This window comes from Cryptomeria japonica, chromosome 6 (genome assembly GCF_030272615.1).
Source record: "Cryptomeria japonica chromosome 6, Sugi_1.0, whole genome shotgun sequence".
Classification (NCBI taxonomy): domain Eukaryota; kingdom Viridiplantae; phylum Streptophyta; class Pinopsida; order Cupressales; family Cupressaceae; genus Cryptomeria; species Cryptomeria japonica.
In genome coordinates, this window is record NC_081410.1 from 297,090,302 (window position 1) to 297,116,519 (window position 26,218).

The 26,218-nt window shown below is 38.4% G+C and overlaps 1 protein-coding gene across 6 annotated transcripts in view; it reads right to left on the reverse strand.

Annotated features, from left to right (window-relative positions):
- Positions 1-472: 472 nt before the first annotated feature.
- LOC131031592 (6-phosphofructo-2-kinase/fructose-2,6-bisphosphatase) overlaps positions 473-26,218 on the reverse strand; it is a 281,317-nt gene continuing 255,571 nt past the window's right edge. For 5 of the 6 annotated variants that reach the window (XM_057962756.2, XM_057962761.2, XM_057962764.2 and 2 more), the window contains 5 exons: positions 2,119-2,210; positions 1,219-1,287; positions 1,060-1,123; positions 882-947; positions 473-759 (listed from right to left, as the gene is read on the reverse strand). In XM_057962756.2, the coding sequence (XP_057818739.2) occupies positions 682-759; positions 882-947; positions 1,060-1,123; positions 1,219-1,287; positions 2,119-2,210 (369 nt within the window). In that variant the 3' untranslated portion in view covers positions 473-681. Of the gene's footprint in view, positions 760-881; positions 948-1,059; positions 1,124-1,218; positions 1,288-2,118; positions 2,211-12,446; positions 12,524-26,218 lie in introns of those variants that run through there. The other variant, XM_057962770.2, reaches the window with a different exon arrangement.

A 26,218-nucleotide genomic window follows, 5' to 3' on the forward strand; every position in this document is an offset into this window, starting at 1 on the left:
TACAACTTCCCAAAGCCTAATATTGCTTGTAAAGTGAGTGTGCCTAAAGGGACTTCACAGGCTATTGTTGATTCTATGAATAATGATGAATAATCATGTTGTGGCTATTCATGTGGTAAGAGTAGTAACCGCAATGTGTAGGAAAATTTTTGTAGCTTTTTCTTTATCACTGACTTTATTTCATTATACTTCACCTTTAACTGCACTACATTCCCTCATGCCATGAAATCTTTGTCTTCACTCAACATTTAATTATTCTGCAACCTTCGTCCTTGCATGGCGAGAACTTCGCTACTTTGGAACTCTTATTTACTTTACCAAAGCAATCGTTTTTTATGTTATAGTCTATTCAAGTGTGCAAATTGTAAGGAATCCCTTCAATCAAAAAAGCCCAAAAATTTCTTATCTAATATTAATGCATTAAATCACCTTAGACTTTAGATAAAGTGGGAATTATTATATGCTATCACAGTAGAAGTAAATCATTGAAATGGATTGAAAATAATCAAACAACTCTAGGATTTTATTGAAGGTCACAAGCAGTTAAACTTGTTTCTTTTACCACTTTAACATTTTCTACTGGTGGAAGGATGGACAGTAGACTCAAATACATGCAATCTGCCGAGGGAAGTATTTGTCAGCTAGCACTATATAATACGTTGATTTCTCTGCTTCCAAATATCAATTCACGAGCTTGTATATCTTTTCATGGACACCAGTTACCTCCATTTGGATCTCAATCATTGAATGCAGGGGTACCTGACAACATGATATGGTCTTATAAAAGTGAGAAGCCCAATATCAACTGTTTTATTTAGTATTGGACATCAAATGCATCAGACTCTACGTTCTCCAAGTAGCTGCTAATCATGATATAATACCTCAATGTGTGGAACTTCTTTCAAGGGCTTATCAGCAAAATATGCATACAAGGCTCGCAGAACAGCCTAGACATCAAAAAAGCTCTTAGTATTTCAGACTGGTCATGTCAATCCATACTTAGGTCAAATGGTTGAAAAAAAGCAGGTATAATTGCATTGTTCGCTATAGTGTTCTCACCTGGTGGGCAATCACCACAACGGGAGCACGCTGTCTCTCCAGCTCAATGATGACAGGTTCCAATCTGCATTATTTATGGTTTTAAATATGAAGCTCTTGATGAGGGAAAAGTCCTTGTTTTGATCCACCAACAACACAGTAAAATGAATTCAGAATTACCTCTGGATGACATCAAGGTAGGATTCTCCACGAGGATAACGATACCTCAGTTTGTCAGCTTTTCGAGCACTGCATTGAGGATTTCAACATTCAGTTGCAATAAGCTAATAAGTGGACATCACTGACTACTAACTTATTAAGCTTCAAATGGACCCGGAACCAACAAAGAATGCATTCATGTCAATTAATTAGCAATGGGTAGAAATACAGGAATATGATTATGCTGCCACAAGATAGTTGTCATTATTGCAGTTACATTCTCTAAAGAACCAAGACATAGTATCACATGGTGGAAGTAACCAAGCGTATAAACAATAACCCTTTCCCCCGCCCCCCCCCCCCAATACACACACACAGCACCCTTCGATAACTAGAGTGGTGATGTGATACTGTATGGCAAAAGGGTACAGACAAGAACTGTGAAGTATTACATATTTGGATTAATTGAAAATTGAATAAAATAGAGACCATTTTTTTTAAAGATGTCTTTAAATCTGTTCAAGTATTACATATTTGTTTTACCAGCCCAGCTGTAGAATACCTTTAGCTCGTTGTGTAATAGAAGCATCTTGTGCATACTACATTCCATCCTCAAACTTTAACCTTTTTGTGTTTTTAGGTCTACTTGTGGTCCTCTAATTATCAAGGTTTAATATGCTTGCATGATCTTCCAATTTTATATGGTCGAAGGTATAAACTCCACAAGCAGCCCAAGTGGGAAATGTATTGTTTAAAGAAAGCACAATATTAAGAGGAAAACTTTGCAAGTAATTTGACATTGTTAGAGAAAATAGCTAGTTTCAAAAAAGGAAAGCACTCAAAAACCATAACTATTTCAAAGGAATATTGTTGACACTACTATTTAGGAAATAATGAAGTGGCAACACAAGTAATTCATACTCATATTCTTCTGGTGTGTTCTTTTTTATTTCTTCATAAGTCATTCCGTCGCAGACTCCTGCATTTATCTCATCCAAAGCACGCCATTGTATCTGTGCCATAGAATAACAAACTGAGAAAACATTTATACTTACATACTTCAAGTAATAAGATATTAGCCTATTAGTGCTAAGCAGACATGATTGTCATTATTTGCATTTCAATCAGTCTGACATTCAAGATAGGTTCATTGTAAATTCTAATTTAATTTACATCTGCATGAATATATTTTGCTACACATTATCACTGTAAATAACAATTAATAACTCAAGGGAATACATTCATTGATGACAACAATAAGGGAGACAAACAGATATATTACTCCTAGACATAGGAATTATGAAAACATACAAGTCATGAATTGTTATTCAGTACTCTAGTACATATAATGTAATTGTACAGCTTAATTGAAAGTCATTCAACCACCCATGACTGGTTGAAACATAGAAATATATTATGAAAAATGTAATATCCCGGTTATTTTTTTTGTTTTTTAAGACCAATAATAATCATCAACCACCATATAACCCGTTAAGGTTAGAAAACATAAACTCAAAGATTGTTGAAAAATGCAACCCTTCCACTTTTTGATCACCAAGTGCCCAACATGGGAAGGTGAAAGCATACGATGAATAGGGGATCGTTAGATCTCAAATCTGCTGAAAAGATAAAGTGAATACAATACTGGGCGGCAAGCCAGCCCCTTCCGCTTATCCAGTGGGAAAGCAAGAAACTTGGCGATGAACCAGCCAAGAGAAACATACAGCAGACACAAATCACTCAACCGCGGTATTTCAGCGAGAGGACTGAATTACAAAAACTCAACTCGACCGCTTATGCAGCAGGAGGACCATTACAACCAATCATCACTTGACCACTTATGCAGCGGGAAGACTGAATTACAATTTAACTGATATAGGCGGCAAGCCAACCTCTTCCACTTTTCAGCGGGATGAGAGTTTACAAGCCAGAATGGGTTAGTAGTACCACTACTTAACCTTACAATAACAAAGAGAGTGAGAGAAGAATAGTAATGCCAACATCAAAGATAATAAACGTGAAATCCTGCTAACATCAAAACTGTAGGCTGGAAATGCATAACCAATAGCCTATGAACCCACTAAAACACTCATATCTCTCTCAAAACTCACCCAATTCACCCCAAAACAGTTCTAAACCAAGACTATACCAGCAACGATGAAAACAAACCCAAAGGAAGCTATCAAAACACCCTCATTTATTTGGCACGCATCCCAATGCATTCCCTAAACCCAACGCCTAACCAGAGAATTTCGATTTGCTCTAATAAATTCAATGCTCAATAAAACGGGCCACAAACTTACAGAATGTATCGCCAGTAGCAGTAAAGATGAATGAGCCGGTACCCAAAATGATAGAATCGCCAGGCCAAGAGGTATGAGCAAAATACAGTTTCAGCAACTCCATGACCAGCAACCAGAAAACACTCCAATCCCACACAAAACACTCCACAATCTGCAAAACTCACTCACCAACAGCACTGGAAACACCAGGACACAGCTAAGTACTATCTTCCAAGTACGAAACTGAGAGTTAGCTAGGAAGCCACACTTCGAAGCTCAGATTTTTCAGCCACCAAACCGGCAACATAACGATGCAATTTTCATAAGATACCAAATGAGAGGCCAAGCACCTGTATTGATAGATTTTTCCCTCTGAAATTCAATTGCAAATGGCGCCCAAAACCATTGAAATTCAATTTCATTTCATGTCATAGCCTCCCCTAGACATGGTGTTAATTTTCCCAAACACCCTAGGCAAAGTTCAAACTTTTTCTTAGGTGACAACTTTGTGATATAAAATAATAAAAACATGAAATATTTAATCTTTCTCAATGCCACCTTTTTTAATGCCATTGACTTAGGAAAATAACAATATTGCTGGCAGATAGATATTTTTCCTAAGTTGCCCATAACACAATGAATCAGTAATAAAATTAATTAAATACCAAACTTTAGGATAAGGAATTAATATTTAATTAAATAACTTATAACTCCAATACTGATTAATACCAAAATCAAGGATGAAGCTATGCGATGAAGACCACTGAATTGTGCTGAGTCAGGACCCTGTCCGAAACTGCTAAAAATAGAAATGCTCAACACAACCACTTACTAAAAATAGTAAGTCAAGAAATACTGCTTCGAAAAACATAATCTTCGCACCCAGAGAAAGAGCTTGGAAAGCTCAGTAGAATTGCATCAACCAAACAACCAAACCCTAAATTACTAAAAATAGTAAGTTCTGACTTCACCAAAGAATCAACTGCATGTTATGCCACCCTGGAGTTCATGAAAAACTTAGAAGGAAACCATAAGCAGAACTAACGAATTCCCTCCTAACAAACCCTAAAAATCTCGTGCAGAACTCCACAAAAGTTGGAAACCCTAATTCTCCTTTCCAAATAGCCTACGGGTCTCTGGAATAGGCCAATGGACCATTGAATGCACATCACTGAGAAGGGGACATTACAAAATATTAGTCAAAAAGTAATTTTACATATTTGTGGTACCTCTTGAATATTGTCCCTTGTACGTGTAACATAAATATATAGCATGAAATCCCCCTGCATTATAGGATGTATCTGATCTAGATAATTGTATAGCCATAAATTCTCTATCTATATTAGGTAATGTTGAGACTTTTATGGGATTTGAAAGAATAGGGTAGATCTTGCTAGTGGATACATTTGTCATTTGAGCGAGCCAAATTTCAAATTTCAGGAAATCATGGTTGAATTAAAAAAGAAAAGAGAAACAATAGTCCAAGCCATGGATCCACAAATTCGCTCCATCAAACAGAGTTTTACAAAGATTCTTGATTTTCAACAGATTTGATCTGTCATTTAGAGATCTTTTCTGTATTGGAATATTTTTTATTCACGACTTTAGAGTGGCAGAAATCAGGTGTTTATATTTGTTGCAGCATTAAACTTCCACACCATTTACAACTTAAGGATGCCTATAACACCAAAGGATTTAAGAGGCAAGATTAAAATTTAAGCTTCTGTCAAAATGTATTTGAGCAGTTTGTAATTAAGAAAGCAGAACTTGACTTCTCGTTGGCTATTTGAAAGTCACTCTATCAAGAAATGATCCAAAACTGATTTGAGTGGTTCGGATTGGGATGATTCAAAAGTTGGACACATGTTTGAGCAGTGCTTTAGAGCAGCTGCAAGCTACTTGCAGCCAGATATTGGTTGTCAAAATGAATATATAGTAGGTTCACGATTGGAGGAAAGTTCTATGGGAATTCTTTGCGATGGTCCAGAACATTGCTGTGACAACTATGGAGATTATAATCTGTTCATTACTTGTTGTAGAGGACCTCTGATATTAGTATGTGAAAGTATTGCTGCCAAAATATTTTCAGTTGCAGCTAAAGAGTTACTAAAGAGTGTTTATGTTGCTGAAGTGTCTTTAGTTGCTGCTGAGTGATGTTGAAGATCAATTGTTCAGCTGGTGTTCTGTTAGAAGGTATGATGCTACGAAAGTATGCCAGTGCTGAAATGTATAGAGGGATAAAAGACATCTTTGTTCATTGGCTGGCCATTGACATGGAAATGGTTGTGTTTGACGGTCTTTTTGTCATGTGGGCAATGAAGGGGCAGCAAAACACCATAAGATGTGGGTTGCTGGTTATTTGCAGTCACATCATTGATTGTAGGTCATGGCTATAAATACATGCTGGGTGGTGGCTAATTAACTGTTGGAGTTCCTTGCTAGAGATGGTTAGGCTGAAGAAGATGAATGGCTAGATGGTAATTGTTGTGTGTATTTCACCACATCCCTGTCCTCTGACACGGACCTCTCCCCCCCTTCCCCCCGTGCTTGCGGTCTCCCTATGGGGGAGATTTGCATTTTGTTCAAATCGAACCCAAACCGGAGAACCATGGGCACTGCAACTGCTTGACTTGCTTCAACCAAATAAAATTGCACATTTTGTTGGAAAAGTCCGAAATCGCCAGGCAAAAATAAAGGTTTGCATTTTCACTTAAAAATCGAGAATTTCCAAAAATCACATTTTTGATCCAACGGCCCGAAATTCATTCAACCAACAAGGTTCGGCGATTTTGGTGTGTTTGCAAGAAAAGTTGAAAGGCAAAATTCGCTCATGTCTGTTCTAAAACCCAAAAATCACTAAAATAAAGGGGCATATTAGAAGGAAAGTTGGGCGATTGGTGCAAAAATCCCGAAATTCGCAAAAGCAAAGTCGCACAATTTCTTCTAAAAACCCGAAGTTCCCACAAAACCCGAGCCATAAGAGGTCCGCCATTCACCCAGAAATCGCTCATTTTAACTTGAAAGATCGAGTTTGAGACGACAAGGGAGGGAGGCATTCGAACTAAATCGTCCCCCCCCGAAAGTTGCGCGATTTGCCCTAAAGGCCAAATTTCATGTTTAACTGAAAGGGTGTCTAGGGAAATTCACACATTTCTTGTAAAATGTCCAAATTTTGGCTAAAAACGAGTGTTTTAAAAGTTTAAAATTTGCAAGAATAAAGTTGCACATTCCATTCAAAAATCTTGAATTCTCATGTTGCAAGGGGTGTCTATAAAAGTTAAAATTTGGTGTTTTAGAGGAGAGAATAAGGTCAAAATAAAGTTTGCACATTTTTGTAAAAATGTCGAGTTCCTTTAAAGGTGGAAGATGGAATTAATTAACAAGTCAAAGTTAAGTGTTTTGTCTTGCTTTGCAAGAGGGTAAATGAAAATCGCCCATTTTCTTCTAAGTCACGAATTTCATCAGGCTAGGGGGGCGTTAAAATAAAATAAAGTTTGGTGTGCATTTCATGAAAAGAAGCCAAGTTTTCTTCAACAAGGGACATTTAAAAGTTAAATTTAATATTTGTTAAAATCATTTATTTAATCTTTCGAAGTGATTAATTAAGTCAAAATCGATTGTTTGTAGATCAACGTCGTTGGAAAAAGAGCTAGGGTGGCAACCTCAAATGCAAATTGGAGGCATGATCGTGATCAAAGCCAGGGAGCGAAGATGCAAGAGTGCAAGATCAAAACGACAATCACGAAGACATGCGCCACCACTAAACCAACAAGATTGAAAAACAAACAAAGTGCTACAAAATGTGCAAACTCAAAAATACAGAGCTAGAATTAATTCCAGAAAATCAGTTCGTAAACTGAGTGGTTTTCATTTAAATAACTACCCGTGGGCCCTGTTCAATGCATTTAAAACAGAGGGGTACATAGGTCAGTTATGTCTCAGCTACTTGATTGACCAAATTGATGACAAATAGTGGTCGGTAGCTGGGAAAGTGGTTGGGAGGACAACTGAAGATAACTAGGCATGGGTTAACGCTGCCAAGTTTCTAGAAGGCAGATCAAGGCCCTTGGATACAGTCAATCTTGGCCTTTGACTCAAATTGTAAAATCTATAAAAGGTAGAGGCCTTTCTCTTGTAAAGGGTTAGAATTTTTAGACAGTTCGATGTTAGAAGGTTGTTGACGGGAATAATCATTATGTTATGTTGTTATATTATGTTTATGTTGTCGTCGGTAATAATGAGTTACGGCGGTCAGTTAGTTGGCTGACGGGTAGGTAGTTGGAGTCGCGACGGTTGTGTCGCACCCCTTCGGGTATTATATAGTGTACCTTTTCTTCGAAGTAGGATCATGTTAGTCGTGTCAGATGTAATGTTATAAGCATGGTTAGTGCGGTGGAAACCACTGCTGTCGCGGAGCACGAAGACATAAACGCAGCTCCCGCACAAACAAACACACCACCGTGCGGTGGAACCATCGTACGGTAGCACGTCCACCATCGTGCAGTGGAAACCACTGCTGTCGCGGAGCACGAAGACATAAACGCAGCCCCCGCACAAACAAACACAGTCGTACGGTGGAGGGTGTTGACCGCACGATCGGAGGTGCCAGTGCTGTTGTTGACCGTACAGGGAGGTTGTATGGCCGGGGTGCCATCGGGGACATTACAGTGCTATAAAAAAAACAAAAAAAAACGATGTCGGCCAGATTTAAAATGATTTGCTGGAGTTTGTTGAAGCCAGCACACTAGAAATTCAGAGTGGAAAAGAAGGGTTTTTGGCATCTTAAAATATCACAGAAATGCAGTGCGCCATGGACTTTCGTATGGTTCTGAAGGTTGGAAATTGGTGTTGGCGGCGGGGGCGCTGGCCCTCGACCCCGCTTTGTACTGCGACAGGGAGCACACCTGGGGCGCTGCCCCTCGACCCCGCTGGGGGCATTGCCCCCAGACCCCCAGTTTATTTTTGAGCTACAGAAGACCATGGGAAGTGTTGTGGTTGTTCGTACTGTGAGAAAGAAGCCTGCAGCTAAGCATTGGCGGGGAAGCCATAAGCCGTAGAGGGAGACGGATTTGGAGGTTGGGAACAAACAGAGTTTGAGGGAAGGCATTGCAGGTCCGCGCAGTTGTATAGCACTAGGGAGTTATTCAGTTCAGTTTTTGGCCTTTTGGGAGTGTGATGGAGGATTTGAGGTGTCTCCTAGCATTTGTGCCAGCGGATTGTGGCCACCTCCAGGCATGACTGGTACGCTTTGAGGAACTCGAAGTATGTCTCGGCTGGACGTGAGGTTGCCTTGGTGGATGCACAGAGGGCTCGGGAGGAGCTGACCACCAAGTTGGAGGCAATAGTCGCGTGAGACTTAGTTCAGCGTACCCAGGAGTTGGATGCCGGGAGAGCAGCACGGGTGGCTATCGAGGACAAATTGGCTAGGGAGATAGTATCATTTGAGTAGCAGTTGGTGGAAGCTGAGACTGGAAAACGTGTTTTGCAGACAAGTTTGGGTTAGGCCCAGGAGGACTGTGATGGCAAAGGAAGCAATATTGGTGACATCCGCACTTGAGCATCGGATGGTAGCAGAAAAGGGTTTTCAAGCGAGGACGTAGCAAGTGTATAAGATCCGGGCCCGACTGGCGTCAGTAGTTTCTGTCGTTCATCTCTATTTTGTATTAAGTCGTCGGAGTCGACTTCTTTTCTTGGGGGGGATGATGTTGACGGGAATAATCATTATGTTATGTTGTTATATTATGTTTATGTTGTCGTCGGTAATAATGAGTTACGGCGGTCAGTTAGTTGGCCGACGGGTAGGTAGTTGGAGTCGCGACGGTTGTGTCGCACCCCTTCGGGTATTATATATTGTGTACCTTTTCTTCGAAGTAGGATCATGTTAGTCGTGTCAGATGTAATGTTATAAGCACTTATTGTACATGGACTGTGGAATTAATATAGAGGCTGGTTATTTAATATATTTCCATTATGATCTGTGCATTTACGTTCTGCATTTAACCGTTTACCCGAGAGGGCAAACAAAGGTTAGATTTCAGTAGTTAGTTTTTTAGGAGTTAGAAATTCGATAGATCTTAGCAGTTAGCAGAGTAGAATAGAATAGAGCTGTTGTAAGAAATTGTTGTAATGACAGCGAAAATCAATATATGAACATTGAATTTGGTCTTTGTTAGTTTGGTTTTCTTCTGTTTGCATGGTTTCCTTTTAGCTGGTTAGAAGTGTTAGAATCTCTGATACTGGGAGAAAACTGAGAGGGGGGTGGATCAGTTTTCCACAAGTATAAGAAATTAATGTAGATTATAACTATTTACCGGAGCACAATATAAACAGCATAGTGAAAGATAAAGCATGAAAGTACAAAACACACAACACCATTATTTTTGACGTGGAAAACCCGGTAAAGGGAAAAACCACGGTGGGAAACCCTACCCACAGTCAGATAATACTTCTGCAGCAGTATATGAAATAATTACAATGGGGATTGCACTTGCAATCAGGCCAACTGCCTAGAGCGCACTGCTCATCACAAAAAGAAGTCTCACTGACTTACATAAACATCGGACTACAATGCAGAGAAAATGAACTGTGAAAGTAGCATCTCCTAATGCTTGATACAGTTCCGGTTAAGCACAAATGTCTGCCCTGCGACACCAAATCCTTCACAACTTTTGCTGAATGATCTAACCTTGTTCGCACATAAACCTTTCTCTGATAATGCAAACATAACCATCGATATCCAAATTACATGAATATATTGCCTATAAATATAGATCATCAACCTTGAATAACAAGGTCGGATAAACCCTAAACCCATAAACCATAATTACAAAAATTACATCACACAATAATACCAGACCAATATTATGATTTACATTACATAGCATGGACCTAATTCAAATTCCCAATCAATTATATTCGCCAGAAATCACGCTAAGACCAATCTCCAACATGTTTCACCAACCGGTAGAAACCCTCAATTCAATAACAAAAAATAACCAACCGGATCCAAATGGGACCACCAAATCATCACGCCAGCCAATGCGAAGCCACCAAACAATTAGGACACGATCAAGAAGCAACTTCAGCACGTTAGGAACCATTTCTATAAGCCGGAACAAAATCAGTTAACCAAATCATCGAATATCACCAATCGATAAAGCCAACTGGTACTAGGAAATACCAACCGGGAACATAAATGATAGCTTCCGGAGCACCAAATCATGAACCAACTGAATATGACGAGCATATAACCAACCTGAATAACCATCCAAAACCGAAACAACCAATCTGATCATACCGGATCAAAATCACTGATAACCAAATCCAACCGGGACTAGAAACCAACCGGGATAGCAGCAACCAACCGGGAAAGAACCAAATCCAACCGGAGCACAGTGTTGACATCAATGACAACACATAGTCACTATTGCCAACAAGAAGTAGAGTTCAATGGTTTTAATGGCAAAATGTGGGGGGTATTTGATGCATTTCTAGTTCATACCATTGGGGACCTGTTGATTGTAGGTCACCGTGTATGGTTAGTCTGAACCCAAAACTGTGCTTAGTTCAACTGTAGGTATTCATCTTAGTCTACACCAGAATTGGGTGCCGAAATGAGTGTCTCTAGTCTAAAAATCCTTCATCCCTTTGGAGCTTGCATTGTTCTTGTCGAGTTGTGAGGGTGTCTCTGGCGAAACAAGAAGCAGTTTATGGAAATCTGTCTACCCGCAACACTAGTTATTCTTATCATTGCACTTAGGATCCCTAAACCCTTCTCTTTTGCTTTTATTTTCCCTAGCTTGAGAATCGCAGCATGGTCAGATGCAGACCAGCTTGTTGTAAACGTAAGCCCCCTTGTGTTACCAGCAAAACACATCAACCGTTGAGCTATCCCGCAGTCAAGACCTGACATTTGGAACTTTGAGGTTGTCCCCTTTGATCATCTAAAACAGCATTAGGGATTCCTTACGCAAGAGAGGATAGGATACTTAGCAAATTCTATTCTACGTTGATCGGAGAGAGTTGGTAATCCGATTTTAGCCACGCCAATAGTAATGTAGACAGTTGAAAAGTTGCAAATGGGTAACCATTTTTATTCCAAAGGCAATCATTCGTCCTCCTTGGAATCAAGCAGCCAAAGTGGGGATAAAAGAGGAACTTTGAGGCAGTCAAGAGGTTTAGTTGGCTCAGGAAGTGACTCTTATTGTGGATTGGAATAGGAAAAGATGTTCCAAATTTATTTCAATCACATGAGCAGAGAGGAGGCAAGGGAATGTGAATATTATATTGTAATACTCTAAAAGAACATTGTAATGGCATTGTTCTACTTGTCTTGACACCTATTAGCAATGGGATGCTAAGGGCATAGACTTCCTAGAATTTTTCACTTATCTTTGGGTTTCTCCAAAGGAAACTTCGTGTCGTGTGATCTATTTCTTGTGTGTGTGCTATATCATTTATTGTTTTCATTCTTGTTATACAAATTTCAAACTGTTATAAATATTGTAATCTTCTAAGAGTAATTTGCTGAGAGTTGTGAGAAGAGTTAATCTGGAAATCCATGGACCATAGTTGATGAGTCATTGTGGTTAAGAATCTAATTATTTATTGACCGATGCAATAGAACTACCAATAAATGTAATAACCACCCCTAATATTATTTTGAATTTTTGCCAATGAAGTCAACACACGAACTTGCAAATGAACATGCAAATAAAGTTATTCAGCTGTTATAAGTTCTGATTATGAATCTCAATATGCCCAAACTGCTGTCCAAGGATCTGATTTGATTAGCAAAAAGATGTTGGACTGTTGTAATATTCTGATATAAAGTTTCGGTTTGCAAAATCACCTCTGTTCAAGTTTTTTCATGAAGGATAAACACTTAACATGGAAGCTTCATAACAAGGAATGAATTAACAACTGTAAATTGTAAACCAATTATGAAATACCTTAAACAGGAAGGAAGCAGTTTGCCAGTCAGCTGTTACAATTGCAGGTTATGAGCAGCATCTTCAATCCTCAATCTCTCCATTCTGTCAATCCTGGAACATCTCCCAGTTATAAGCAATAGCCAAAAAAGGACCCAATCTTCACCGAACACTTTCAAAGTAACTGGGAACAGGCAGCTACAGGTATATCATGATTCATAACCAGCTGAGACAGGCAGGTCCGAATTTTATTAAATCAGCTAAGGATCTTTTTGATAATGCACTCCAGCTTCCTCAAACCATTGTCTATTGATCGAAACCAAAGTATGCACTTCTAGGTTTGCTCACAACACTTCAAAATACAAATAGAAGGCAAACACATGACTACAACGCTGGTCTGAGTGGTAGCAGCAGTAAAAAGGACTGTTTCAGCCTGGACAATAGGGCGAAACCTGCAATATTGTCCTCAAACGCACCAATGTCATCTCCAACTGAACTTCAGTCACTCATACACAAACCAGCACTATTAATCAACTACAGTATGAAGGACAAGGGGCAGTTTCAGGTCTGCTACTTGATTTTATTTACTAACCCCGCAAGACAAAGGCATTGGAACAGAGGTGACTGTCAAATTAAAATTGTTAACTTATTGTATGCTTGCTTGTTCATGGCACTTAGACATGGGAATGGTTAATAAGACCATAGATGAAAAACTCGGATTTTGCAATAACTCGGCAAGGCCAAAAAATTTTAAAAACTCGGGACTCGCCAAAACTCGGCAAAAAACTCGGCAAAACTCGGCAACTTTATCGAACATTTGAAAATACATTTTTTTTTTATATATAATTCAAAAACACACATTTACACCAAATTTGTATAACATATATGATTTCCATGATATATAAATCAAATTTTTTTGGTAATACATAGCAACAAATGCAAGTATCATAGCATAAACCAAAAACCAAGTGCAACATATGTATAAGAGTTCAATACATATCAACGTATCATAGTGACAGTCTCATAGAGTTATAGAGTCATAGACCACAAAACAAGAACCTCTGAAATTCTGATTACATATCAAGTTCAAAGTTTGGTATCAATGAAATTATGAAAATAAGAAATCATAAATTGCGTCTACGACTAAAGCTCAAAATAGATTGTGGCCGCTGGGTGGGTGGTGCTGAAGTAGTGGCAACATCCTCAACACTAACAGGTGCCTCTTCTGCATGATCAACCTCCTGCTCCTCCTCACGTGCTGCCACTTCCGCATCCCATTCCTCTCCTGCCCTCTCCAACTCACTCAGCTGCTCATTAGTAAGGAATGGATCCAAATCATTATCAACATCATCAGGAGAAGCAACCCATTCTGCTGCATATGGATCAATGTCATCCAAGTCAAGTGCTTCATGTGAATCTTGCCCTAGCACCTTCTTCTCATGTAATCGAATGTTGTACCGCACATAGACAAGATCATTCAAGCGTTGTTGAGTCAACCTATTGCGCTTTTTTGTGTGGATGTTCTCAAAAACACTCCAGTTGCGCTCACAACCAGAAGCACTACAAGGCTGTGATAATATGCGGATGGCAAGCTTTTGAAGATTAGGCGTTGTGGCACCATAATCTTCCCACCACAAATCTGCAAGGATACAAAATGTGATTTATAACTTGTAAAGATTTCAATAATCTTAAAGAGAGAAATAAATGGTAAAAATTAAACATATGTTTTTTTTTACCTGGTCGTAAGGTGGCTCTCCTACGTTTGCAATCAGGTGAAGAAAACAATTCCCCTAAGGCCTTCTTATAACTCTGCAACTCATCAAGTATCAGGTCTCGAAGGATCTCATCATCAACTAATCTCCGAATGCATGTGTCAAGGCCAATTCTAACCTCTGCATCTGCTTTGAAACTCGGAGAGTAAAAAAACTTGGGATTCAAGAAGTAGGCAGCAGCATGAATATGTTGGTGGAGTTGATGGTTCCACCTCCGATCAATTATGCGCCATATGGGTTCATACTTGGTCTTGTTTGACCCATACAAGTGTTGAATCGCCTCTTTGGCCTTATCCATGGCCTCATATAGATACCCCATGGAGTTATGATCCCCATCCACCATTCGTAGCACCCTCACCAACGGTTCCGACACCTAGATATAAAAAATCTAACAAAATCAGCAGATTGAAATATTAGAAAATTAAATAATAAATCATCAATTAAAGTTTCAAAACTTACATTGATGATCTCCTCCACCATCTTGGCAAAATTAGTATCAAAAATGGCAATCACAACCTTCTCTGCTTCAGGCTTTGTAGCATAAGGACTCCCCAACCATCTTTCACTCACGAACATCCGCTTCAGGTTGGGCAATGTAGCAAGTATGCTCTGCAAGGTGAGGAAATTGGTAGCAAAGCGTGTGACCCCCGACCGCACAAGATCCTTACCTTCAGTGTGTTCTCTCATAAGATTCAGGACCCATGTGTGATTGTAGATGTATTTGGTGATATTCCTTCCATCTTCAACCACTTTCTTTACCCAACTTAGTTTCCCTATGTCCTCAAGGAGCAAGTCAAGACAATGGGCAGCACAAGGGCTCCAAAATAATGTCGGATTTCTAGCCATTAGAAGTTTGCCGGCTGCCACATATGCAGCTGCATTATCAGTCACAACTTGGATGACATTCTGCACTCCCACATCCATCACCACTTCATCCAACATGTTGCACAAGGTCTCCGCATTCTTCACTTCATTGGAGGCATCAATTGATTTTAAAAATACTAACTGTCCTCCTGAAGCAACTAGAAAGTTGATGAGTGTCCTGTTCCTACCATCTGTCCATCCATCAGAAAGAATGGTGCAGCCATTCTTTTCCCAAATAGTCCTTTGCTCTTCCACTAATGCATGAGTGTTTTGGACCTCATCCTGCAATAACGGTCCACTTACCTCGTAACGGCTTGGGGATTTGAACCCCTTACCTGCCACAGTCAACGCGGTGACCAATTGGTCCCAAGATGGACTAGAAATAGCATTGAACGGAACATCGTTGTAGATAAAAAATCTAGCACACGCCACCTTGGCTTGTTGGTGAGCCTCTTTATTCCATGCAGTGCCAAGCAATCCAGGTTGTGCACCAGGAGTGTTACGTGGAATAAAGAAGTTTTCCATGTTGCTGTCCAAAGTTCCCTTTGCTCGTATCCGTGGCCCAAGGGAAGAACCAGATGTCCCCACATCTGTATGTGACCCCATGGAACTCAAATCTGCCCTTGGGGCTGCCATTGCCTCTGCTGTTCTCTTTTTTGTTGCCTTCCTTTGATCATATGCTTCAAGCGTTGCTATTGCATCTCTCGTAGCCTCTTCAGTACATTCCGTACAGCTTGTGGTATCTCGGCATTGAATTTTTGCAAGGTGATATTTGAACCTATTAATGCCACCTTTTACAATTTTTTTGCAATGGTTGCAAAAAACATCTCCTCGTTTTGGACCTGGTCTCCCATGTTTCCAACAAGGGTCTCTCTTTTTGCCACCAACTTTAACTCTAGAAGCTGAATCCATTTTCTTTCAAAAAGATGTGGAAAAGAACCTAGCAAAAGAGAGGCAACATTTAGAGATAAATAACATTGTTACCAAAAAAATCACAAACATCCAAAAATTACAATGACTGTATAACTGTATTTTATTTACAGTCAAAATAGATGACTCTAAAATTAAAATTTTTAATTGGTTGTGTATTTTTTTAAGTTTTTAACTTCAAATTTAAATTTAAATGAAATACTTTAATACACATTGACATTACACAGTTGACAGTCATTTCAAATGACTATGAGTATTTCACAATTGACTGTGTAATACACAGTCATTAATTACAATGTACATTAATGATTAATGTATTACACAGTCATCAGTCATTTGAAAATGACTATGTATTACACAGTCATTTCAAAATTTCAAATGACCGTGTATTACACAGTCATCAGTCATTTGAAAATGACTGTGTATTACACAGTCATCAGTCATTTGAAATTTTGAAATGACTGTAATGACTGTGTATTACACAGTCATTTGAAAATGACTGTGTAATACACAGTCATTTCTCATTTGAAATGACTGTAATGACTGTGTATTACACAGTCATTTGAAAATGACTGTGTAATACACAGTCATTTGGAAATGACTGTGTATTACACAGTCATTTCAAATGACTGATGACTGTGTAATACACAGTCATTTGAAAATGAATGTGTATTACACAGTCATTTGAAATGACTGTGACTGTGTAATGATGATTGTGTAATACACAGTCATTTGAAATGACTGTGACTGTGTAATGATGACTGTGTAATACACAGTCATTTGAAATGACTGTGACTGTGTAATGATGACTGTGTAATACACAGTCATTTGAAAATTTGAAATGACTGTGTATTACACAGTCATTTGAAAATTGAAATGACTGTGATTGTGTAATGATGACTGTGTAATACACAGTCATTTGAAAATTTGAAATGACTGTGTATTACACAGTCATTTGAAATGACTGTGACTGTGTAATACACAGTCATTTTCAAATGACTGTGTATTACACAGTCATTTCAAATGACTGATGACTGTGTAATACACAGTCATTTGAAATGACTGTAAATTGTAATTACTAATTACTAATGATTGTGTATTACACAGTCATTTGAAATGACTGTGACTGTGTAATACACAGTCATTTGAAATGACTAAGACTGTGTAATACACAGTCATTTTCAAATGACTGTGTATTACACAGTCTTAGTCATTCGAAATAAAACAATACAAAAAGATACCTGGTTGTGCGTGCAAATGCAAACAATACAGTCATTTTGACTGTGTAATACACAGTCATTTAAATGACTGTGTATTCGAAATAAAACAATACAAAAAGATACTTGGTCGTGCGTGCAAATGCAAACAACTGTGTATTCGAAATAAAACAATACAAAAAGATACTTGGTCGTGCGTGCAAATGCAAACAATACAGTCATTTTGACTGTGTAATACACAGTCATTTCAAATGACTGTGTATTACACAGTCAAAATGACTGTGTATTCGAAATAAAACAATACAAAAAGATACCTGGTCGTGCGTGCAAATGCAAACAATACAGTCATTTTGACTGTGTAATACACAGTCATTTCAAATGACTGTGTATTACACAGTCAAAATGACTGTGTATTCGAAATGAAACAATACAAAAAGATACCTGGTCGTGCGTGCAAATGCAAACCCTATGCAAATCGCGTGGCGTTTTTTGCCTTCCGGAGTCGCGCGAGCCGCGAAATGGAATAAAGACTTCGGTTTTTTTTTTGCCTGCGACTTAAGTCGCGTTTTTCTCGCATTTTGTGCCGCGTTTCGGGCGGGTTTTGGCCATTAACGGCGATTATTTGCCAAAAAAATCGCGGCGAGTATATAAAAAAATCGCCCCGAGTATTTCCGCGATTAACTCGCGCGGGATTATGGATCGCGATTACTCGCGAGTTTTTGAATTGCTTGCCGAGTTTTTCATCTATGAATAAGACTAAGGCGCCCCTCCCTATGCTTATTGAACCCCTTAAACATAGGCATTAATGCCTTATGAGTCTTACGCCTACCATGTGCAACTCTACGGCCATGTGGGAAAAGGTACGGTTCCTCTAAATAATACTTTCCATTTGCAAACCACCTCCAAATCACCCCTAATGAAGTCGCCCAGTCATGAAGGAAGCAACTAACATAGCCTTAGACAATTATGAAACCCTAGTTCCGGGATTTTAACATAACTTGAAGGGGAAAACCCTGCTGGAGAAATGGTATTGAAGGGGAAAACCCTGCTGGAGAAATGGTATGGCCCAACCAAAACCCAACTGGAAATATCATCAAACACCACCCAAATCTCTACAATCAACTTAGACAGAAATCTGAAATCATTGAATTAGAATACCTTGAAAATTTTCATTTTTTTTGAAACTCTGAACTATGAAACCTATGAAAACAATGGTAATCCCTGCCAGCTAGGGATCATCTCAGATCCGAACCCGGTTATTTGATGAGGGTTTCATCCTCAATCAAACCTTGGAAGAACTCTCACATTCACTTCACCAGCATCTTGTTATGTGTACTCTTTTGAATGATACAAATGAGAGCCCAAATCCTCCTTTTATTGAGTTGGAGGGAAAAAAAGCAATTTTAAATTCAAAAAAATTCATTTCCCTCTAAACACCTTTTGACAATTTAAAAATTAACTTGTGTCTAAAGTCCCCTTTTCCCTAGGCGTCCACTTGAGGGAACATACCTTTAAAAAATTTAATCACTAAAGTGAATAATATAAAGTTAACTTTATAACTTCAGTGCAATAATTTAAATATTCCCGACCACATTGGGGAAAGCACTGCCAAGGCATCAGAAGCTGAAGCTGATCACACCAAGAAGTAATTGAAGTTGATGGATGATACCAGGTGCCACAATGGGAACTTACAAAAAATAGGTGTGTTCTCCAAGAAATGTGGAGAATAATCTTAAAGGTCAAAAATGCTTCAGAGAGTGTTACTCCAAACTTGGATACTGAGCTCCAAACCACTACTAGATGTCAAGAAAAACCCAAACCAACCTCTCCAAGAAATTTGGAGTTCCCCCAGCTCACATGGAAACTTACAGAAAACCCCGAAAACTAGCCAATGCTCACAAAACATGGCATAAAAATGGGGACATGGCAATAAATTTCTAACCTGGTTGCACTTTATACAATTCAACTTGCAATCATTTTGTCAAACACTTGTTGAGTAAGAAACCAATCACTAATTCCGAGTTTAAAGTTTGGGAACAACTGCCAACCTTTTTTAAGTAATGGAAATACTCATTAACAGGAATCCACTTGATTTAAAATGTATCTGACAACAATTTACCAATGATTTGACAAGCATAATTTGCATTACAATTCGTTAGCCAGCTGTAATACAAAATTTGTCAAACATTTCATTGCAATATAAGATAAAATAGAACAATACTTGGAATGAATGATATACTGCCCAGCTGGAAAATAATGGACCAATTAATCCTTCAACTGTTGTAAATATCTTGATTCAAGCAGCCTTAGGTGGTTCAAATGAACATTATTATTTTTTTACTTTAGACACCCATGGAAGGGGTGGTGGCATGAATTGAAGGTGGTTCGATGCCTTTAATGCTAAGTTACCAGTACTTCACATTTTTCCCCCAAATCCGGATACGATACGTATCGGATTCGGATTCGCCCTGGAATCCTTGTGGATTCGGACAGGGTACTGATTTTTTCACCCTGAAACGTATCCGTTTTTGGAGTCACGATTCTTGACGCATTTGGTGTAGACGTGGCGATTCCATAGGGTTTTTTGACGAATCTGCATCGGTCACAAATTTCGAGGGTTTTTTTCATGGATCGAATCATGTCGTTTAACGTTTTAAACCCTAAAGCAAAGCCAAAAGTTAAAAAATGCGAAACCATTCCATGCCACGCACAATGAAAAAGGAAAACTGAAAAACGGAGGTGAGAAGAGGCGCGACGGCACAGAGGTGAGAGGAGGCGCGACGATGGGAGGCGTGACGGGAGGTGCCACGGTAGGAGGGCGACGGCCGACGACCAGCCCCCATTCTTTCCGACTCCCGCATCCTCCATTTTTTCTGGCTTCCGCTGCAGGTTTTCTATTAAAATTTTTATTATAGTTTGTTAAAAAATTTATCTTAGTTTGTTAAATTTTATTATAGTTTTAAAAAAAATTTATTAGTTTGTTAAATTTTATTATAGTTTGTTTAATAGTTTGTTAAATTGTTTGTTTTCATTTAACAAACAATTTAACAAACTATAATAAATTTTTTTTAAAACTATTCATATTTAAAATAATAATAGTTAAATAATAGTAAATACAAATCAAAATGATATTTAATTTTAATTTGTAGTATTATTATTTAATTTATTTTAAATAGGTATATTTTAATTACTTATTGTGTAATTTAGAAGTTTGTAAAAATTTAAATGTTGTTATTACTTTCATAATTATAATAATTTCACTTTCATTTTAAATAAATGATTAAATTTAATTTTATATATTTAACATTTAGAATCTATTGTTTACTATTAAATATTAATAATTATTTTTTAATTTGTTGTAGAAATCATAATAGCAACGATTACTAGCTCTACTCCTCAACAGACTTTCAAAACTGACCCAAATTCACCTTTATGGAAATATGTCAAAATAATAGACCAAGTAAAAGGTGGTGGAACATTTTTATGGATATGCAACTTTTGTAGTGTGAAAAAAACTAGCTCCTACAGTCGTGTCAAAGCCCATTTTTGTGCCATTCCCCAACAAGGAATCAAACCATGTCTAGGAAAGGATGGAAATGGGATGTCACCTCAAGAAATAGCAGGATATATTAAAGAGGAAGAGAAAGCGGATGCAAGAGTTGGTCGTGCCTCAAACCATCCTTTGTTGACAGGAAGAGGAAGTAGATCAAAGAGGCCCCCTACTTCTCCATCTTATAGCGATTTTCTTGATATCGTGGTAGAGAGCCACCCATTCTTGGACCCAATTAGTGAAGAACCTGTTATTGTGAAGAGAAGCAGGGGACCATTAGAGAGAGCATTTAAGAATGATGCTAGAGAGATTGCAGATCAATCCGTTGGAAGATGTCTATATGCAAACGGTTTGTCATTTAATGTGGTACGATCACCATATTGGCAGGATATGTTCTAGGAAAGGATGGAAATGGGATGTCACCTCAAGAAATAGCAGGATATATTAGAGAGCAAGAGAAAGCGGATGCAAGAGTTGGTCGTGCCTCAAACCATCCTTTGTTGACAGAAAGAGGAAGTAGATCAAAGAGGCCCCCTACTTCTCCATCTTATAGCGATTTTCTTGATATCGTGGTAGAGAGCCACCCATTCTTGGACCCAATTAGTGAAGAACCTGTTATTGTGAAGAGAAGCAGGGGACCATTAGAGAGAGCATTTAAGAATGATGCTAGAGAGATTGCAGATCAATCCGTTGGAAGATGTCTATATGCAAACGGTTTGTCATTTAATGTGGTACGATCACCATATTGGCAGGATATGTTGAGAAAGGTAAATGAGGCTCCACAAGGGTACACAGGGCCAGGTTATGAGAAGGTGCGTAGCACCTTACTAGCAAAGGAGGTAAAAAACATAGACAATGCATTGGCTCCCATTAGAAATTCATGGAAACAAACAGGGGTGTCCATCATTTCAGATGGATGGAAGGATACCAAAAATCGGCCATTAATTAATGTAATTGCAGTGTGTCGTAAAAGGGCAATGTTTCTGAAAGCTGTGGATTGTGAGGGACAGGTGAAGGATGCACAATTTATTGCTAAGATCCTTATACAATGCATTCAGGATGTGGGACCTCAAAATGTTGTCCAAGTAATAACAGACAATGCAAATAATTGTAGTGTTGCAGGTATGTTGATTGAGACACGGTTTGAACACATATTTTGGACACCTTGTGCTGTCTACTCTCTCAACCTCATGCTACAAAAGATAGGCAGGAAAATACATTGGATCAAACAAATTTATGTTGAGGCTGAAGAGATCCAAATGTTCATCACAAACCATAACATGTCATAGGCCATTTTCAGATCATTTTCACAGTTGGAGTTGCTAAAGGTAATTGAAACACTTCAATTTTTAAAATCTACATTTCACTTTGATGGTTACTTAATTTTTATTTCTTTTATCATGTCTTCTTTGTATTCTAATTTTTATTTTTAATTTTTGAATAGGTTGCCGAGAATCGATTTGCATCCAACACAATCGTCTTGAGGCGACTTGTGAAGGTGCGATAGCCACTTGCTAGCATGGTAATTAGTCAAAGTTGGTCCCTATGGAGGCAATCCAATACTGAAAGGGCAACAAATGTAAAGCACATGATCCTAGATGACACTTGGTGGGATCGAGTGGAATATCTTTTGAGTTTCACTGAGCCCATCATGAGTATGATCCGTTGTACTGACATGGATCACCCATGTTTGGGAGAGGTATATGATGGCATTGACTTGATGATTGAGAAAATGAAAGCCATCATCAATGCAAAAGAGCAAGATCCCGAAGAAACTTTTTTCAAAGAGGTTCAATCAATTTGTTTTGAGCGGTGGAACAAAATGACCACCCCACTACATCTTCTTGCATTTGCATTGACTCCCAGATTTTATAGTGATGAAATGCTTGCTAAGTCATCAAGGGTACCACCATATAGAGATTCAGAAGTCAGTGAAGGGTGTAGGACAGCACTTCCTAAACTCTTCCCCAATTCTGAAATGGAGGATTTAATGACAAGTGAGTTTGCTGATTTTAAGGCCTCCAATGGTCAAAGTCTTTCCGCTCTCCGTGACAAGTATAAAAAAGATTCTCATGCTTGGTGGTACCTCAATGGCCATACATCACCAAACCTTCAAACTCTTGCAATCAAAGTTTTATCGCAAGTAAATTTCTTAATTTTTATTGCTCTCTAAATTTATATTTTTTACTATTTTATAATTGTCACCCTCTCACTTTGTGTCAATTATTCAATAGGTTGCTAGTTCCTCTTCATCTGAGCGAAATTGGAGCACATACTCCTTTATCCACTCAGTGAAACGCAACCGACTGGCAGCAAGTAAGGTGGAAGAGCTCGTTTATGTGCATTCAAACTTGCGCCTTCTTACTCATAAACAAATGAGTATAAGGATGGGAGCACAAAGTTTTGGGATGTAGATCTAGAGCGAACTGATTTGGATTTTTCAGCTGCCACACAATCTTTACTTTCTGGGGAGTCTGATAGCCAATTTGCTGCTAGTGCAAGTGGCAGTGAGGCTGCATGTGGTTCCAGTACTCTACCTATATCATCTAATGTCAATGATGATGTTGATCTTGATCTTCCTAGTGACCCATATGATGCTATTGCTGATTATTAGTTGTGTTATTTTATTGTTGAACGGTTGAACCAATGAACAATGAATTCGATATCTATCATAACATTCAAAGTTTGACAAATGGATATTTCATATTAGATTAGACTTATAGTAAATTTGTAATTTTGTTATAGTTATATCAATATGAATCATATATGATAGTTCCAAGTTTTGTTTAGCATATGGATGATATGTGGGATTCTAAATTTAATTTTTGTTTCTACTTATTAGACTGTACATATGTATATATTTATGATTTTTACATTTTTTTGTACGGACGTACCCAGCCCCCCCCTTAAAAAATTTGTCGTACTAGCGTACCGTACCCACATACCCGTACCCATGCCCGTACTTGTACCGGCAACTTAGCTTCAAACCATCCACTGCAACTAACAAGTACTGTCAATTCAATTTTGTTTGTATATCGTGATCAGATATTGCCTTGGCTTTGTAGTGTACTTGAAATATAAGGACAAAAAAGATGATGAGAGATCCTTATTGAGTACATGATCATCTTGATCACAAATCAAAATAATAATTAATAAACATTTCTCCATGCCAATTAATATCTGTCCTTGTCCTTATGGACCCACTCTATCACTCTTCATCTCTTGGCTAGTTAACATTAATGATAGTTTCTACCATATTCATGTTGGACTCATACCTGGCATCAAACATCACCTTTGTGCTTTTGATGAAGCTATCTATATTAATTTTTAAAGTAATGAAAGATCCCCGACCCAATTCTAACCAAATCTGATCCAAATTATGAGGTTATGTGCATTGTTTGTTTGCTGATAAATCTTTGGCCAGCGTATTTTTGGCAGGGGTTTGACTGATTTTTGTTTTTTGTTTTGATTGGTTTTGAAGTTTTATGCAAGATTCTTGAATATGACATATAGAGATTGCTGATTTAATCTAATATAATGCATGACACACAAGGAAGGTAATTAAGAAATTGTCATTTGCTTAAAAGAGCAGAGTACAAAACATTTACATGAACTCATAAGTCTGATGCAAGTTTCCAGCCAAAAGAAATATAGAAATCAGCTCCAATTAATGTCAAAACCCTAAATACACTCTAGGGTTTGAAACCCTTCTATCCAAAATGGAGCGGCTAGCTGAAACAGGGCTGGAAAAAGATGGAAATGAGCTCTAGAAGGTTGACCTTGCAACTAATTGAAGAAAACATGCCCTCTAACTGATACATCTTCTCAAAAATCTCCCAAGAAGGCTGCCATATGCACATTGAGACTGAATTTTGATGGAAATTGATGCCCGAAGAGATGGGTTTTTGTCCAAATCCCCCAATTCTTCCAAAAGTTGGCGTTCCTAGAAGCCCAAAGCTGCTGACACCCTCATGCAAGCTGTTGATCTGAAAATGGAGATGTAAGAATGAGAGCAATTGTTATGAAAGTCACTTTTTATAACTCTCCAAGAAGTTCAATCCATGAGGAGTCACTTTTTGGCCTTTAAAAACATAAAATGAGCTTGAGGGTCTATTTTCTCATTGACAATTTGGCCCCCTTTTAAAAACAACTTGAGTTACTAGGGAGGGGATCACTTTCACTATTCAATCTTATGTTTTTTAGTTACTATTCACTTTCCACTATTCACATAAGGCCAACTAGAATTTCAATTTTAACAATATATATAACTCCCAAAAACCAATTGAAAGACTTGCGAAGCTCCCAGATTGAATCCCACAACCCCGGGTTGGGTCCCAAACAACCCTATTGACCTACGAGACCCCAATAGTAGGTCAAACTCCACCTAAAATTTGAGAGGACTAAGGAGGGGACATTACAGTCCTCCCTTGGAATTGCTTGCCCTCAAGAAATTGCAGGGCTGGATGATGAAGTATCCTCTCACTTTCGCACATGGCATCCTCTAGCGGCAAGTCCTTCCATTGTACTAAATACTCCGTGATGACTCTGTTCCTTAGCTGCCTCTCCCTCATGTCAAGAATATCTGCAGGAATTAGTATCAACCAACCTTCCTCATCCAAGGGAGACAAATCTGGTGATGAAGTAACATGCTCTCCTAGAACCTTCTTCAAACAAGACACATGGAAAACATTATGTATCTTGCTCTCTGAAGGTAGCTTAAGCTCGTAAGAAACCTCTCCAACCCTCTGGAGAACTCTGTATGGTCCATAAAATCTAGGCTTGATATTTTTAGCCCCACTCCTCTTGAGTGTAGTCTGCCTGTAGGGCTGTAGACTCAGGAAAACCATATCACCTACCTCAAAGGTCCTCTCAATCTGATGCTGATCAGCATAAAGATTTTGCTGATTCTGTGCCTGCTGGATGTTATCCTTAAGTGCCTTAAGGATATCTTGACTATCTTGAAGCCATTCACGAGCTCTAGGCACTCTACTATCACCCAATGCCAAATCCACAAATGACAGGGCATCATAACTATATAATGCTCGGAAGGGAGTCATGCCATCTCTATGCTCGGTCAAACTTTGCTTGTGGATTTGCCTTCAATTCTGAGTTTAGCTTGTGTTAAGTAGGAAAAACTCCATCCTTGGACAAGCAGTTTATTCATTTCCTCTTTACTTTTCCCCGTTGTTCTTCTTCATTCTTCCTGTATCTTGTCCAACACTTAGTCAAAATTTGACTCTTTTGTTGTAAAAAATTCCACACAGCCACTTTTTTTTTCTCTTGGCAAATTCCAACACTTGGGTCAGACATTGGAAGTTCCCTTCCTTTCTTGCACTTGGAGAGAGAGACCCTTCAACTTTCAAACTTGAGAAAGAAAATGGCAAGTTGAAATTGATATAAGTTTGAGAAGTTCGATCTTTTTTAGCATCTTTACATTTTTGGTAGATTCATCAAACCTAGTATCCTTCTCATCTTC